Here is a 16,543-nt window from a genome sequence, read left to right as displayed (position 1 = left end):
CAGACTCCCTGTAGTGTTTTAAAAACAATACCACTATTTATTTTCTAGTGTAATATCAAATAAACAAAATATTATCACATCAATATCTCCATCTGCACTGCTTCCAACCAGAATGTTTTCTAATAATGAAGCTAACCAACTAAGCCTAGCAAGTTCAGGTGAATCTACTTAAAACTGCTTCCCGAAGGAAAAAATACATTTCTGAGTGGACAGAAGATCCTGCAGCATAGTGGTGAACACGCCACTATAATTATTAAAACCTGTATTAAGATTTCTGATCCTACCTACATCTTTTTGAGGGGAAAAAATAGTTCAGGCAATCAATAAATTATTATTTTACTATTTTTCTTGAGTTGTTACTTGCAAGAAACTGTTTAAATCAGTCCTCTGACTCTCGCACTCCACAAAGACTTGAAGTTTAAAACTATTTATAGTTCAGAGATGTAATCTTTGAATCACAGGTTACTTGCATTACATCAAAAGCTAAATATCACTGCATAAAATGTAGTGTTATCAGAGACAACTGCAGATTTTTCAGCAATTTTGATAAAATTCAGTAGGAGAGCAACATCAGAATGCTTCTTTCAGGTACCAGCTTCACTGGTGCACACTGAAGTGCACCAAAACACAACAGACTTGGCAATTAGCCCAGACACTTTGCCTCTGTGCCTACCCTCATCGTATGCTGCAATCTGCTGTTGCCATTGCAGAAGGCACACACTAGAGACAACACAATACAGCTGCCTGCAAGAGGGAGAAGGCAAGAAAGAGCCACTGCCCCAGCAGCAACCCCATAAGAGCTCCCCCTCCTTCCAGAACTGAGGTAGCAAAGTGAGAGGACAGTATAGGGTGGACTGTGCATCCAAGAAACAATGCAACAACTATCCAGTACAGGCCAAAGGAGACTTCTGGATGTCAGTTATCTGAGGGAGGGAACAAAATCATCCTCCTAAACCCATTCAAGCATTAGAATTGGATGCCCAGGGAAATGGTGGAGTCCCCATCCCTGGATGTATTCAGGAAACATGCTGACATAGCACTAAGGGATATGGTATAGTTATGGGACTCAGTAGGCCATGTTGATGGTTGGACTTGCTGATCTTGGGGGTCTTTTCCTAAGCTAGATGATTCTATGATTCTAACCACCCTATTATCTTGGGCAAATACTTTCTTTGCCTATGTCAGAAGTTGGCCGTGAACATTACTCTTTTTCCACTGCTAATTCTGCAGTCGCATCTCACCACTCAATTACCAGGTCCCTCTTCCAAAAGCACAGTGATTTTACCCTACCTGCCAGTGATCATGGTAGCACAATGTAAGGACTACCTGGGGGGACACACCAGCTCATCAGTTAAGTGAGGAAACAAAGTACACCTTCAAAACAAATTGTGAGAAACGGGAGAGAACTTTATATATTTTTTTATAGGATTATATCTTCCACTGTACTAGGCCTCTTCCTGTGCAGATTTGGATGACCTTGCCTTGGAGGAAGATTTGTTATGTCCTGTAATCATTAATACATTATTTGCATTGTCACTGTATTGCAGGTCCCAGCTGTGCTAGACGCTGTTCCGTAAGAGTATAAACACCTTGAGAATGTGTGTTTCATTTTGGACTTCTGGTAATCTCTGGAACACTTTTATACTCAAATTTATGTAACTGTATCAATGCTCTAAGAATAGAGAAAAACAGCAGTTAATTTTAGAAACTGCCTAGGAAGATCCTTCACATAAAAACAATTTATTCATTCCAGGATTAGATACCAGGTTACATGATAGAATAAAACCGCTATTTTAGGGCCGTCTGATCTCTTACTTATTTGAAAAGGCATGAGAGAAGGCCTTTGCAGAAAAATAAAAATGAGATACGGGAATTAGTGAGTCATAACAGACATGGAACTTCTCAGTGTTCCTTCACACTGGCATTCTGCAGAGCTGAGCTGCTCTTTGGGTATACACTGGAACAAAACAAGCCAAGCACTGACACAGAAATCTATCACCAGACTATTTTGAAAGGCGATGAAAGGATAACATGGAATTATTGCACTCCAAATATATCATACTTTAGCATGCCTTTTGTGCAAAAGTTGTTGAACTTAAAATGAAAGATAAATGATTTATCTTACAATTTCCTACCTGTTTAAGTTACCCATATTCTTAACATCATTCTACCAGCAGTTAAATACTACCCATCAAAATAAGGTACGCATCCACCCTGAAAATTCAAAGAAGGTGTAACAATATATGCTTTTAGATGTTATTTTGAATGGGCAAGATTCCTAACTAATAGATATAGAAAGAGAATTTTAAAGCAATAATTAAATTTAGTAGTAAGTTAGGGAGGAGAAAATGTGGGACACAGAATGCTCCATAAAATTAAAAGTAGTCATAGATTTTAGGTTTATAAGTAAAAAACATTTATAATGGTCAAAAAAAAATTCAAAAAGGAGAATATGGACAAAAGAAATCAAACTTACTTTCAGTCTGTGAAATAAAGCTCCTGAAGAACTGAAGAACTCCAGAATATCAAATCTGGTGTTTATGAGACACTGAGAGGCAATGCTTCTCGGCAATGCTCTCAGTAAAAATAAGGATATGATATATTTGTTGGTCCTATGTGTTGTGTACTAACTCTGCTTCCTTTAGGGCATTATGGAGCTAGGGGAAAAGGCAGACAGTGTAGAGAGAAGAACAGTCTGTTTTAAGGCACTGATCTGCAGTCTACGAAACAGGACCACAAAGATGCAACATCTGATTGCACAAGAAGAAAAAGTGAATTTTTTCCTAGCTACCAACTCACCACTCTTTTATTGCGCTTTTTGTATGTTATTCTTCTTGTAAAGAGAGATTTTTTTGTGTTCTTAAATTTTTATTATTCTTTTAATTAAGAATAAAATTTTTAATTTTTGCCTAATCATTCTACAGATCTGCCATTACAGTGCAATTACAAACTCCAAAGGTGATTTTTGCAGGATTTGAACTGAAATATGAGCAAACGCTATACAATCCTATTTATTTATCTTATTCCCAGTGTCACTTCTGGGGTGAGGATAGAAATAGTAGCAAAAAATTCCAAGCTATAATGGATTTATTACATAGTAATTAAAACAGGAACCTTCAGAGTTTTGGAACAGCTTCTATTTTTAAAAAGTAGTTTTGTCTAAAACTGGAAAAAATAGCCTGGAAGCTGTCAAAAAAATATGTGAAACCACTGAAGTTTTATCATTAATATTTAAAAATTCATAGAAGAACTTTACAATTTTTTATGTCAGTTCCCAATCTGATTTTTATCTTTATAAGGCATAACATGAAAAATACTTAATACATTTCTATTTGTGAACTGAGAAAGTTCATTGGAAATGAATCAATAGTTCTTAAAATAAACAGAACTTTCTTTATTATGGAATTGCAGCTAGTTAATATGCTGGATTAAACAAACAAAATCATAGAATGGTTTGAGTTGGAAGTGAAATTAAATATCATCTACTTCCAACCCCCCTGCCAAATCAACATTATTATTTAGCAGCCCTCAAGATGAAGGTAGGGATAAATCATATGACAATATCCTACTGGAGTTTAGTGTATATTTTATTAGAGCAAATAAACACACTTTCATTCTGTTCTATATTCAATTCATCCATGCAATCACTACACCCAGACCTGCCACTTTCATTACCAGCCTTCTCACCCATTGGGTTAATCAGTTAACTGAGAGAGAAAAGACATACTGAGCCATCTTCACTTCTCTACTTCCATTCTAGGATTCCTTTAATCAAGAAAACTGTCAATAATTAAGTTCTAGACTATCATGTCAAGTACACTTGAAATCGATACCCAGATTAGTAGCCTTGAAGGACTGAGCAATAATCTCAACATACCATGTTCTGAGTTGTTATATGTGGTACAGAAAAAAAAAACAGTATAGATTCAGATATATTTCATTCGCAGTGGTTTTAAGTCAGTAAAGATTATAATAAAATATCAAAAAACACAGTAAGATTAATAATAACAGAAGTAATAAATGATGAGAAATAAAGGTGAATATAGTTTTTTATAATAAAATCATAACCACAATAACAGGGTTAACATGCAGTTTAATACATCAGAACAACACAATTATTAACATACCAGATACAAAGGTTAGAGGCACTTGTTCTCCTAAATTTGATTTTAAGCTAAGAAGCAAGGAAAAAAAAAAAAACGTGAAATGTTCATTTCAAATGTTCAGTGTTCAGCACCTACACACACAGCTGAGTACATTTTGTTTCATGCTGCTGGACCAAGTCCACTTCCAATAGATACTACTGTTTTACATCTGGAGAGACTTAATTAGTACAAAAAAAAAATCACTAATCACAAAACCAAGACATTCATGTCCAAAGTTCATCTCAAAAACATTCCTTCATATGAGCAATACATCTCGTAAGAACATCCTTCCAAAATTTATACTATCAGTGACATTCAATATTGAATCAGTAATACCTATTTTTATTCTATTCTAGACTGGAAGCTTACCTTCTTTGTTCTTCTCCATGTTCACCTGAAGGGACTGTCAAGCATTCATCCATGTGACCATGCAACAACCTCAGAACATCCCCTCCTATCAGATATCCTAGAATGAAGACAGAAAAATAAAGTGAATCAGGTTGGGTTTTTGTTTGTTTTTGTTTTGTTTTGTTTTTCTGTTTAAATTTCTTTTAAAAGAGGGTCAGAGGAAGGGAAGATGTCCCATGCCCTGGGGAGCCAAGTGAGAAGAGTTCCAAGTCAGCAAGTAGGAAACAGCAGATCAGGAGAAAGAGCCACCGACAAGAGATTGCACAGAGTTTATGCAACTCAGAAAAAGACTGATCCAACTGAAACTACAAAGCACTTCCCTCCCAGAATATAACACACAAAGTGGGAGACACTTCTCTTCCATTTCACCAACTCATTTAAGCTAAGGATTCCAATTTATATACTAACAATACATGGATGCGTTTATTTATTAATTATAAAATTCTTTTTGGTATCTTTTGAACTGTTCTGTGAGAAAAAACTCAAAACTCTGCTTGACTTAATATTTCCAACATACAAACATTTTTTATTTGGAATCCAAAGAAATAACTCCTTTACAGACTCCACCACCACTGCACATGCAAATTTAAAGCCAAACACTTGTCCCTCCAGCATACAGGGACAGATACAAATTCCTTGGATTTAGTATTGTAACAAAAACATTTTAAAATATTATTGGAATAATATTTGGAAACTATTTCTATATTAACAAGCTGTAGGTAAGTAATCTATGCAGTAAGACACATCTGTTCAGGAAAATGCTGTTGAATGCCCAACATTCATACTATATACATTTCACAGGTTTATTTTGATGCTACTATATACTCAGGAAATCTTTTTTAGGATATATTTTTTTTAAATCTTTGAAATCAGTTTCGGATTAGTATTTATGTGGCTAACTTTAGCATTGCATTTTTCAACTTCGAGATGTTCTGCCTGAGTAGCTATTTTGTTTTTCTTTTGTTTTGTCCCCCTCACTTATATCACAGAACAAAATTAGCAAAATTACTTGATCTGACTCTAAAGCTCTTTTTGCCTTAGTTAACTGACTTCTGCGTAAACCAGTTTTGCTGAAATGTACATAAAAAAAAATCATTTTCTTTTATCTACCTCCCCTCAACATCCTAATTCATTTTATGGACTATTTATCCACTACTTTCACTTTAAAGTAATTTCACTTAACTGAAGTGGTTCACAAGTCCTGCAAAGATAAATGTGTTTTCCTCTCTGTGAAAATACATCGAAGAGTAAAAGCCTGAACACTTATTTTTAATGGGAAGTTTTGATTAAGAGAAGGTATTATAGCACTTGTTGATCTCTTACGCTTATCTTTTCTTTACGATGATGACCAGATAGTAACAATTTATTTTCCTCTTTATTTTCTTCTTCCCCCATTTTGATGTCATTTTCTCTAGTTTGGTTAGTTTTACTGAAGCGTATAGAATACGGTCATACACACTAAGTGTCATAGTCACACTCCCTTCACAAGACACATTCTTCTTTCCAACCCTTGCAAACGGACTGTTTTCCCATACCATGTGACCCTCAATGTTTTTTTTACTTCAGCATCTAGTTTTCAGCATTTTGTTAGTTACTCCCGGTTCTCCTTTTCCCAAGCACTACATCAGTGCACATCCTTTGTTTTCCTCTCTGTCCCCGTATTGAGTTCTTGTCTTTACTTTCTCAGACACATCATGCCAATTTATTGGCCACCTACTATCTCCCAACTTCAGATCCAAACTTTCTGTATTCTGATCTCTTTCTGTATTCTTTCTCTATACCTCCTCCCATCTGGAAGGCCACCAGTGAGACTGTGCCTGAAAAAGACTGTGCCTGAAAACAGAGCAAAGAGCACAAACCTAGCCTGGACACAGCAATCCTAAACTGTGAACGCTCAGAAATCTCTGCTCAGCTCAAATCCTTGGGGTAAATGGGGGAATTTAACCAATGGGTTTTCTCAGGTTCTTTGTTGTTTTTAACATGACCTCAGTTTCTTTAAGATTCATCATTTGGCTAGACTTTGTAGCTCTGCAAGAGGTAACATGCTGATGCAAAAAGTCCTTCAGTCATATACAAATAATCGGAGTTATTCAACACACGAGAATTTTATCATACCAAACAGCATTTTTTTTATTCGATCTTAGGAAGTTGTACCCAAGATTGCATAAGTCTGAATAATCTGAAATAATAATTCAAACCAGAATCAAAAGACATCTATTTTTAAATGGTTTAAATATTAACATAACTTTAGTAAAATCAGCTTTGAGTTAGCTATTCAGCACTTAGAAACAACAATGTAGGAAACCATCAATATGTCTTTCAGCATAATTCTCCCTCTCTGTTTTCAGAATATTTGTTTATAAATATTCAGTCTAACAAATAAAAATAAGGGCAATCCCACTCCCATACTTCAGTCATACTTGGCAGCTGTTTCATTTACCATCAATCTTTCAATAATTAAAGTTGAGTCAATCTTACCTTGGGCAACTTCACTTCCTGAACTGATTGGTGCTACACTCCAGAGTGTTTGCTGGAAGGCTGCATCAACATGTAAGCTACCATTGCCATAAGAGAGATGCTAAAAACAGGAAAGAGAGAGTCTTTTATTTGGGGTTAATTAAAAATCTCATTGCAATATGCAACAATAATATCAATTTTTCTCTTTGTTCTTTCATACCTAAATTGTTCCTTTTGTAAAAGCAATCACAAAGTCAGACCTGTGTACTCCTCAGCAGACAGTGGATATAAAACTAGAATACTAATACAGCATATTTGCCTCAAAGAAACATAGAGATGACACAGAATGGTCAAATCTTTGGGGTCTTAGACAATTGCAAGCATTCTGAAGAACTGATCATTAAATGCTGCAGGGATCTTACGCTTGTGTTCTTCCTTCTTTATACCATGAGATTTTCCAGTGTTTGAATACTGGGATGTGACATTGATCTATATTTCGGGTGTAACTCATCACCTAATTAGGAAGCCAGTGGCCAAGAAATAAAGATGTCATCAGATCACAGAAATCAAGTAATCAAGTCATTGAGTTTGTAAGGCACATGTGGGAGTTTCCAAAATATATTTTTTTCTTGCACAAAGTTTTCATGATACAAGTAAATCCATGAAGTATCTTTACCTGAAAGATTTATTTACTGCCTATGAATGCAACAGGTGCTCTGCTTTTACTATGTTACTGCCAGAATGGCACTTCTTTCTGGTGAGTATCTCAGATGCTTTCTTTTCTCAGAATTCTTTTTTTGTTTTGTCATTGTTTTTGTGCATTTTCCAGCTTGTGCAATGACATTTTTGTTTCAGAAATTTTAATCTCAAGGCATATTATACATCACATCCATGCAAAAACCTTTGTCCCACAGTTAGTTCTATCGATATACCATAAGTACAAAACAAGATATAATAAAGATTATAGGATTTTAAAATTATAGAACTACATGTTATAAATCAGCAGCTGCTTTGTAGTATACCATTTATCCTACCAGGTTATAACTTTGCAAGTGCAGTAATATTTAGACATATCAAAAAAGTTACTGGATAGTAACTGGGCTTATATAGTAGTATTAATCTCTACTTCTGAATGTTGTGAACAACATTCACACCTTTGGGGTAAAATCATTAACACCACAGACGACAAAAATGGCAATGGATGTTAGAAAGAGGTAGATTCCCAGCAACATGTATAGAGTCCTTCTGTTTTCCTGGCCGCATGTATTCTAGCTGCATTGTGGTACAAGAAATAGTGCTTCAGCTTATTTAGGTGGCTCCCATAACAGTTAGTGACATACAAAAGTCATTTTTTTTTCTACAGCACCAGTGTCATTCAGCACATGTCACAGAGGATATTCAGTGAATAAACAACCACTTTCACACTATGGCAAATACATAACTTGGTCAATGGCAGACCGGGCTGTAAGATTACAAACCCCACTACACCTCAAGGCCCATTCCTGCCCTCATGGCCTTATTTTTATTGTTGGGTTTCCTCTAACTGAGATCACTACACAGATTCCAATTAGGGACAGAATAATTCAGCCAGAAAAACCAAGCAGGGAATTTACTTTTTGTGGAGAACAGATCGTTCAGGGCAGGCAAAAGAGGAAGAGGATAACCACCCTTTCATTTAGATGCCATTAACAGCAGTTCTTGGAACTGTGTGTTTTGTACATGTTAATGAACTTATTTTTACGCACAGTGGTATCAATTGAATTAGCGTTCCATTTTATAGATAGAACATGGAACAAAAATTCATTGCTAACATCTCTCTTCAGAACACCTATTGTTTTATCAGTTCTTTTGACTCCAGTTGCAACTCTGATTATAACCCAGATGTCTCAAGTTGAGCCACCAGAGAATCATATCTATTAAAAGTTTTGAATAAATGACTTAATTCAACACATGACTAGAGTGGAGATTATATATCTGCAGTCCTCTTCTTTCTCTCACATCCCTATATTTCCAGCTGAATCCTCCAATTTACAAATGAAGGCATGAAAAGATTCCATAACCTATAAAGTTCTAAATTATTTCTCTGTATATCATTTGCAGCAAACAATAAAATGAAACTTTGACACCCCAGAGAATATAGTTTCTCAATGGATAATCAAGTATTCAACTAGGCAAAAGGGGAGAGGAGAGGAGAAGGGAGGGGACCAGAGGGGAGGAGAGAAGCAATCTTAATCCTGGTATTGCCTAAATTTTCGGTGCTGGGATTACACAATCCCAATGTTGTTTTAAAGAAATCTGCTGCCTGACTAATTTATTTGGAGCTTATCTGCTTGGTTTTGGACTTTCAGCAGAATAAAACCATCAAAATGAAACATGAATTCTGTAACACTACATTCATGACATGGACATGACACTCAAACTGACATTGAGCAGCCTCTGTACCTAGCAGCAGCTTGCTATTATCCATGAAGACTGTGTAGGACATGTCTTTCAGTTACGAAGGAACATTTGCAATGCAGAAATACCTGGGGTTTGGTCGTCCTGCTATTTATTCTAACCCTGTGATAGGTCTTAATTCGTTATAGAGAGATTCTTCAGCCTCCTGTCTCACCGCAATATTATTCTTTCTGCTCTGGTGTCCAAGCTTAACCAAAAAGCTAGATTTGCCTACCCTGCTGATAAAATAATAATCACCTAAAATAGCATTTAATTGTGTTTTCTAAGCATGTTTCAGAATTAAATTACAGTATTTTATGAATACAAGTAAACACTACAGTCTAGATGCAGTTTTCAAGGATAAACTCCAAGACTAAAATCTCCCAAAGTACCATAGGTTTTCCAACAGAACTGACCATCATGCTACAAACTCTATACTACTCTGCAGAAAAGTAACAGTCACATCTCTGTTCTCAAGTCCTCAAGAACACTGAGTATTCAAGCTCACTAAAGAACTAAGGAATCAGAAGGTTATTTCCACAAGAACCCTTCAGCAGTGATTGTAGCAGCATAGCTGCATTTACAATAGCTGCAGATAATTAGATGATGCATTCTACATTTCACAATCAGTCTCCACCAAAGGCATGCACAGATGCCACAGATAAAGATGCAGATTGTATTTTGGAAAGAGACAGTGTTTCAATGTATACATATACTTTACCCCAGAAAGAATATATAGTTATATATATAAATATATATATATATATGGGTCTATAGAGAGAGAGAGCACCTAGTGTTTCTGCTCTGCAAAACGTGAACATGTGAGAAGAGAAAAACAGAGACAGCAAAGCTTTTGCTTCAGGCTTCCTCTTAACTATTGTGTGTCAATACTGACATCTCACCTAGCAGTATTGATTTCTATCTGTACTTTACATTATGATGTCTCTGACTTCATTATCAGCCTCTTCTAAATGAGATAATAACAAAAGTAATAATAAAGAAAGCTGTTTTTCTGGCACAATCTGAGAACTAAGCACAGGGCAGAGCACTTCCCAGAATGCCTAACTACTGCACACAACAGCTGCAAAAACCACACTGCTTCAAAAGAGTTAGTAACAGCTGGTGCAGAGATGGAGGCCGCACGCATGCAGTCAGATATGATCCAATTCAGTCTATTTCTTTTCTGTACTCAGAGGCTCTGACAGCCCTTGTTCTCTCTTTCTCTCTGGCTTAAAGTGACTTCAATGATCGGGACAGAGAATCAGTGTCATGCCATTTATGCACCTATCCTCAATGGCCCAAGAACCTCTGAGATGCTCCGGGTCTTGAACAGACAGCATTCCCATAGTAGGTACACAAACAGTAATGTAGGCAGAGTGAGGGGGAGCACTTCATAGGTATCTCTATTTTTCTTTAGTCAGCCTGAGATCAGGCAAAGCAAAACAGAAAGACATCCACACCAGTGATATTTATATCTTGGGAAAGAAGTAAAAAAGTACATAGCTGTATCTGTAACAAAACAAACGAAAAAACAAGAAGGGAAAAGAAAAAAATTATACCCTCTTTTAATTAGAAAAGGAAAAACGTGTTGCTTCAAACAAAAATAAAGAAGGATTAGCAAGCTTCAGCAGAAACCAAAAGGTTAAAATGATGCACTCTCTAGAACCTAAAGCACGTTATCTTCCTACTTATTAGGTATCTTTTCTATTAAAATTTATTACCTGAGTCAGTGATGGAAAAATATTACATAAGTAACTCTGAGTATTATACCAATGCTGTCAAAATAAATTAGATCATTCAGTCACATGAAAGTGTGTTATTGGAAAGAACTACAAGCAATTAAACAGCATCTGTGTAAAATATTCATGCCATTAGTTTTTTGTGTTTATGTCTAACAGAGACAAGACACATTTATTGAAACGTTTATGAATACTTTTTAAAAGTTTGAGCAAATATCGGTAAAATTACACTGCAGAAAAGAAATGGTTATCTAAATTTTGAGTCAAAGGAGGCAGACCACAGGAAATTTAAGATGGTTTTAAAGCTCTAAAAAAATCCTGTTTTCTTTGCATTTCTCTGGAGTGTTTTAAACAGTTAGCTGACAAATCTGCAAGCAGAGAGAACTTTTCCTTTGATATAGAAAAAATTGCCAGCACTATATCAACCCTTTCCAGCCTCTCCACTCAACATAAAGGTATCATCAAAAGAGGGAGAGGAGCAGCTAAAGCACACAGATACACAGAAATTTCCATTACAAATCAGCCACCACGTATCATCCAATCCACTATCACATGGCTGACAGCGGGCAATTCCAGATGCGTGGCAGGAAAGCATAAGAATCTCACAGAGGATAGATGAGAGTAGTCTGCATTCCCCCTCTTTATATTACTTCTTCTGAGCTATCGCCATTAAAAGTCTGAAGCACATCAGCTACTATGCTTCCAAATTATTATCATTTATTATGATTAGACACAAGTGTTTTAATTAACAAAACATGAATTTTGCAGAAGCAAGCATCAAAAGTTAGGAAATATCAAAGTAGCCTATCAAAACTGAATGGCTTCTGGTGTATGCATCGTATTACAGTCTTCAATGACATGATCGTGTGTGATTTTTTTTCCCCACAAGTGCTGCCTCATTGTATATACAGGATAAAGGGGCTCACTTCATGAACAGCTGCTGAATGTTTTGTTTTCTCCTCAATCTTCAGTCTGCAGCCTCATGCTTTGTTTAGTATAGTCAATTCTTCAAAGCTTTGAAAAGAGGATTATTAATTTCCTCGTAGGCATTTCTCTTGCTACCATCAATTACAGCATTTCACAAAATGCAACAAATATTAACGAAATCATTTTCTCAAAACCCCAAAGGAGTAGCATGATACTGTCATTTTCCAGTGAGGAGTAGACACACACATAGTGTGTGTAGACACACACACTAAGAAGTTTTCATTAACCTAGGATGCCCCAAGTAGAGGTCACAAAAACAGTTTATTCCCATTGTAAGCTGCATTATATGTAGTCTTAATGTTTAAGGCACAGCCTCCATTCACCCGAGTTGCAGATGTCAAGACTGACAAACTCCAGGACTTCAACCTCAAGAAGAAGGAGGAGACCCCAGAGCCCCAACTGAGGTAACCAGATGGTATGGAAAAAAGATTCAGTGACCACTTGAAAGCAAGCCTGATATAAAAGATGATCTGCTCAGCAAATTCCACACCAAAGCGTGATAGAGAATCTGAAGCTCCAGGAAAATGTTTAACTAAGGATCGTAATGCCCACCCTCCACCTGAAATTACCATCTTGACGTTTCATCTTCAAAGTTACTTTGTTCGACAGCCTCTCTGCTACTCAGCCCTGACACAGCCTTTGAACTTCTATCATCAGCACTGAAACAGCATTCCATAGAAAGTTAGTGGGGGTGTATATTTAAGAGATTTCATAACATGAAATCTAACGCTAATATGCGTTGTATTTTTTGCATTTTCTAGCACCTACAATTTTCTGAAAGTTGAAGGATATTATTTTTATGGTATACTTTGTACATAATTTTACTACTTCAAAAAAAAAAGAAAAGAAAAAAAACAGTTACAGTAGGTGGCATTACACTGACACCCACATGAATGAAATGTAGAGAACAAACCCTTAAAAGTACTACTAAGGTTCATGCCACCTAAACTCAAAGAAAATCACCAGCAGGAGTGGATTGCCTGCATTACCATGGGTGGCAGCTATGCTGTAATACTGTAAAACAGTGGGTTTCCTAAATCATCTCTGAAGGCAGATATCTAGCTTAATTGTTCCAGGTCTCTCCCACTCTTTTCCTCTACAATTTTTTGTCCCAATCCCATATATCTCACTTAGACAATGCAGGTACAGCCTACTTCACCACCCATAATTAATATTTCCTTCTGCTTCAAAACGTTTTCCTCAGACTTACAAAGCCTCAGCCTGACCTTTTGGCTTTTTTCATGCTCAGCCTTCTGCTTCTTACATCAGCCAGCATCAGAAACTCAATACAACTCCTGTCTCTCAATTCCTCTCTCACCTCTCAGCCCCAGATGTTCCCGTCCGGATCTTTGTCCGGCCATTGGACTCTCCCCAACCACCCCAGTGCTTCTCTGCAGATCTCTCATGTTGATCTTCATTCCCAGTCCCACTCCTCTGGTTCTTCTGACAATTCTCCCTGATAAAATAGCGCCGGTTTTCTGCCCCAGATTTCTAATACAGGTTTAACCAACAGGTGCCCAGTCCTCTCTTTTCACCAGCTTCTTTGTCCCAGGTGCCACGTTAGTCCCTTTCTGCTTGCCTTCCTTCAGCTGCACATCTCTTCAGCCACTCACCAAGTCCTGACCACTTTCCCTCCTAATCACTTCAGTTCCAGGCTCTTACCCCTGCTACATCACCTGGCTTTTGCTCCTTCTGCATTCTCATAGCTTCCTCCTCCATGCTTCTTAAATGGCAGCAGATCCCTGGCAGCACATGAAACATCGTGTTCTCAGCTGTCAGTACGGTGCCTGACTTCATCCCTGCCTTGACCACCCATTACAAGCTAGTTTCACTAGTGCTGGGGTGTATTTAATTATTTGCTGTGGATGGTGTTTCAACTGTTCCTTAACACACAGCAGCTGCAAGAGATCTGGATTATGCAGAATAGGCAAAGTCATCAGACTTTTAGCTACTGAAAGAATCAACTGCAGCACTTCAGAATGTTTCTTCATTAAGTGGGGTGGGGAGGTGGTTGTCTTTTTTTTTTTTTCTTCAGTCATCAAAAAGTGCATCTGTGATATCAAGACCACCCTTTCTAATCTGCTGCTCAACATTTTCATGAAAATTTGATGATTTTTTTTAATGAGGTGATTATTTTTTCTTCCAAGTCTTCAGGCTTAGTGACTTCTGACCTCTTCTGGATGAACAAAAAAAAATCTCAGATTGATACAGAAAGAAGAAATTGATGCTACTCTTTCTACTAAGTGAATTTTGACATTATAAGCACTTGATTATAAGTACTTGGAAGTAGCATTTTGTAAGGCAGAACTGCCTGACAACCTTAATAATAGGGAAGATCTACCAGCCTCCTTAATAACATCTCAAATTGTATAAAGACTCAGTGTGAACTGCATTACAATCAGTTTAACAGAGCAGTAACTTTATTCCACTAATTTCAGGTTTGTTTATGCAGATTCAACTTATTTGAAAAAATCTATTTTATAACTAGAAATAAACGATGTAATTGTGCACTCACACATAACAAAGTAAAGTCCAACTAATGAGTTTCATTCTCTTAGGGAAATAAAGAAATGACTGGAGGTGCGGGGGGCAGAAACTACACACTGCTGTGTTCCCTAGTCCCCTTGCACCAACGAATTGTTCAGGTATTTCCTTGTGAGAAGGAGCTATCCCAAGTCTCTGGTAATAAATAAAAGAATTAAAACTAAGAGCTGAAAAAAAATGTGTTGCTACAAGAGTATGTGGAGGGAGTGCTTTTCCAACACTCAGGAAGCTGTCTACCTGCCCAGGACAGATGACAGACATCAGCACCACCTTTCAAGTCATTTGTTCTAATTTAGAAGATACAATTTTGAATGAGAACTTCATCATCAGTTAACCACGACAAAGATATTTGAGGAAAAGCTTCCACTTCAAAGGAAATAAGAGTATTAGTTTCCAGTGTTAAAAAATAATAAAGAAAAAAAAGTTCATATAAGTTAAAGAGAGGTAAGTCTCAAGTCTTTTTCATTATAATGTAAGCTTGCATAATGCAGCTGCAGATCAGCGTGAGTCAGGACAGCAACTACATACATAGTACAGTGCAGAAATAGTTGCCTCATACTGAAACCTCTGCATTGTAAATTCAAAGTTTAATTTTTTTCTCCTCTCTTGAGTTCTCAGCTTGAATAACACTGACCTCATTGCTACTAATTTTCATTTTGATTTTCATTACGCATTTTGTACTTCATTTTCATGTCTAAGGAATTTTTCGTGAATGATGTTTAAAAGCGTAAAAGTACTGTCATCCAGAGGCTTTATGAATTTGACAGAAATTATAATTAATTGAATTTCTAAACTATTTTAAATCGGCAATTTTGAAAGCTATCGTGGTATGTAATTAAGAGTAGGCATAGGAAAACCTCAGTGCAGCAGTACACGCTAAATGTCTGAGACAGGAAAAGCTGCTGGAAATAAAAGAAACAGAGCAACTCTGTCTTTAACTTAAATGGTGGCAGTATTTATAGCAGAACATCTCTCTGCTTCACTCTAAGAAGGCTGAGCAGAGCCAAGTTTTCCTCTCCGAAAGATCTGGCAACAGCACAGCTCACATATTACATAATGCCACAAGCACTTACGTAAGTGCCTTTCCTCAGAAATGTTACACAGTAAAATGAGCATCTAAAGTCCCATTGTATAAGCAGGGATAATGAGAATGAGAGTAACGGAGCGACTTGCCCAGGAACATTATTGTGAGTTAACAGTCAACATCCGCATCTCCAGACTTTTAGTTTACTATCTTAACACTAGTCTTCCTATTAGTTTCACAGTTGTTCACTGGAATAAAAGGACAACTCTTCAGAACAAAAATAATAAATAAATAAACTCAGTTGTCTCAAAGGCTTTTTTTGGTGGGAAGGGAAACTGAAGGAAAGTCCTGATGTTTTCTCAATACTTAAGTGGTCGTTGCCAGCAAGATTAAGTCTAAACACTAAGCTGCTGACCACACCAAGACCATGAAGTTGCAAAGTCAATAGAAGAAAAAAAAAGTAATTCAGCTACAATCAGACAACTAGAAGATTAGGCTAAGAAGCTGATATAGTTCTGCTGCTCCCCCTGTATTATACAAATTAAATTAAGTTCTGACTACATTTTGAAAAATACTATTTTCATGCCCTGTTAATTAAATCTATTCATCTGTTATTTTCACGTGCACATCCTTGCACCAAGATTATTAACCTCTTTGTTTTAATTTGAAGGTAGCAGTTGAAGTTGCTTGAAAACAGAGAGAAATATTGGAATATAAAAAGGTGACATTACAATCCTATTCCTAGTAGCACTGTGATACACGAGGTTTGATATAAAACCTACCTTTTCCTAAGTTTTTAACAG

The 16,543-nt window shown here is 36.7% G+C and overlaps 1 protein-coding gene across 1 annotated transcript in view; it reads right to left on the bottom strand.

Moving 5' to 3' along the window:
• Positions 1-16,543, bottom strand: part of RYR2 (ryanodine receptor 2) — a 314,450-nt gene that overhangs the window by 231,534 nt on the left and 66,373 nt on the right. The window contains exons 9-10 of the mRNA XM_050709825.1: positions 7,032-7,131; positions 4,515-4,611 (exon numbers count right to left, since the gene is read on the bottom strand). Of these exons, the coding sequence (XP_050565782.1) occupies positions 4,515-4,611; positions 7,032-7,131 (197 nt within the window). The remainder of the gene's footprint in view (positions 1-4,514; positions 4,612-7,031; positions 7,132-16,543) is intronic.

Source organism: Cygnus atratus, chromosome 3, assembly GCF_013377495.2.
Source record: "Cygnus atratus isolate AKBS03 ecotype Queensland, Australia chromosome 3, CAtr_DNAZoo_HiC_assembly, whole genome shotgun sequence".
NCBI lineage: Eukaryota > Metazoa > Chordata > Aves > Anseriformes > Anatidae > Cygnus > Cygnus atratus.
Note: the sequence above shows the minus strand (reverse complement) of the source record. Positions and strands in the feature narration are given on the sequence as shown.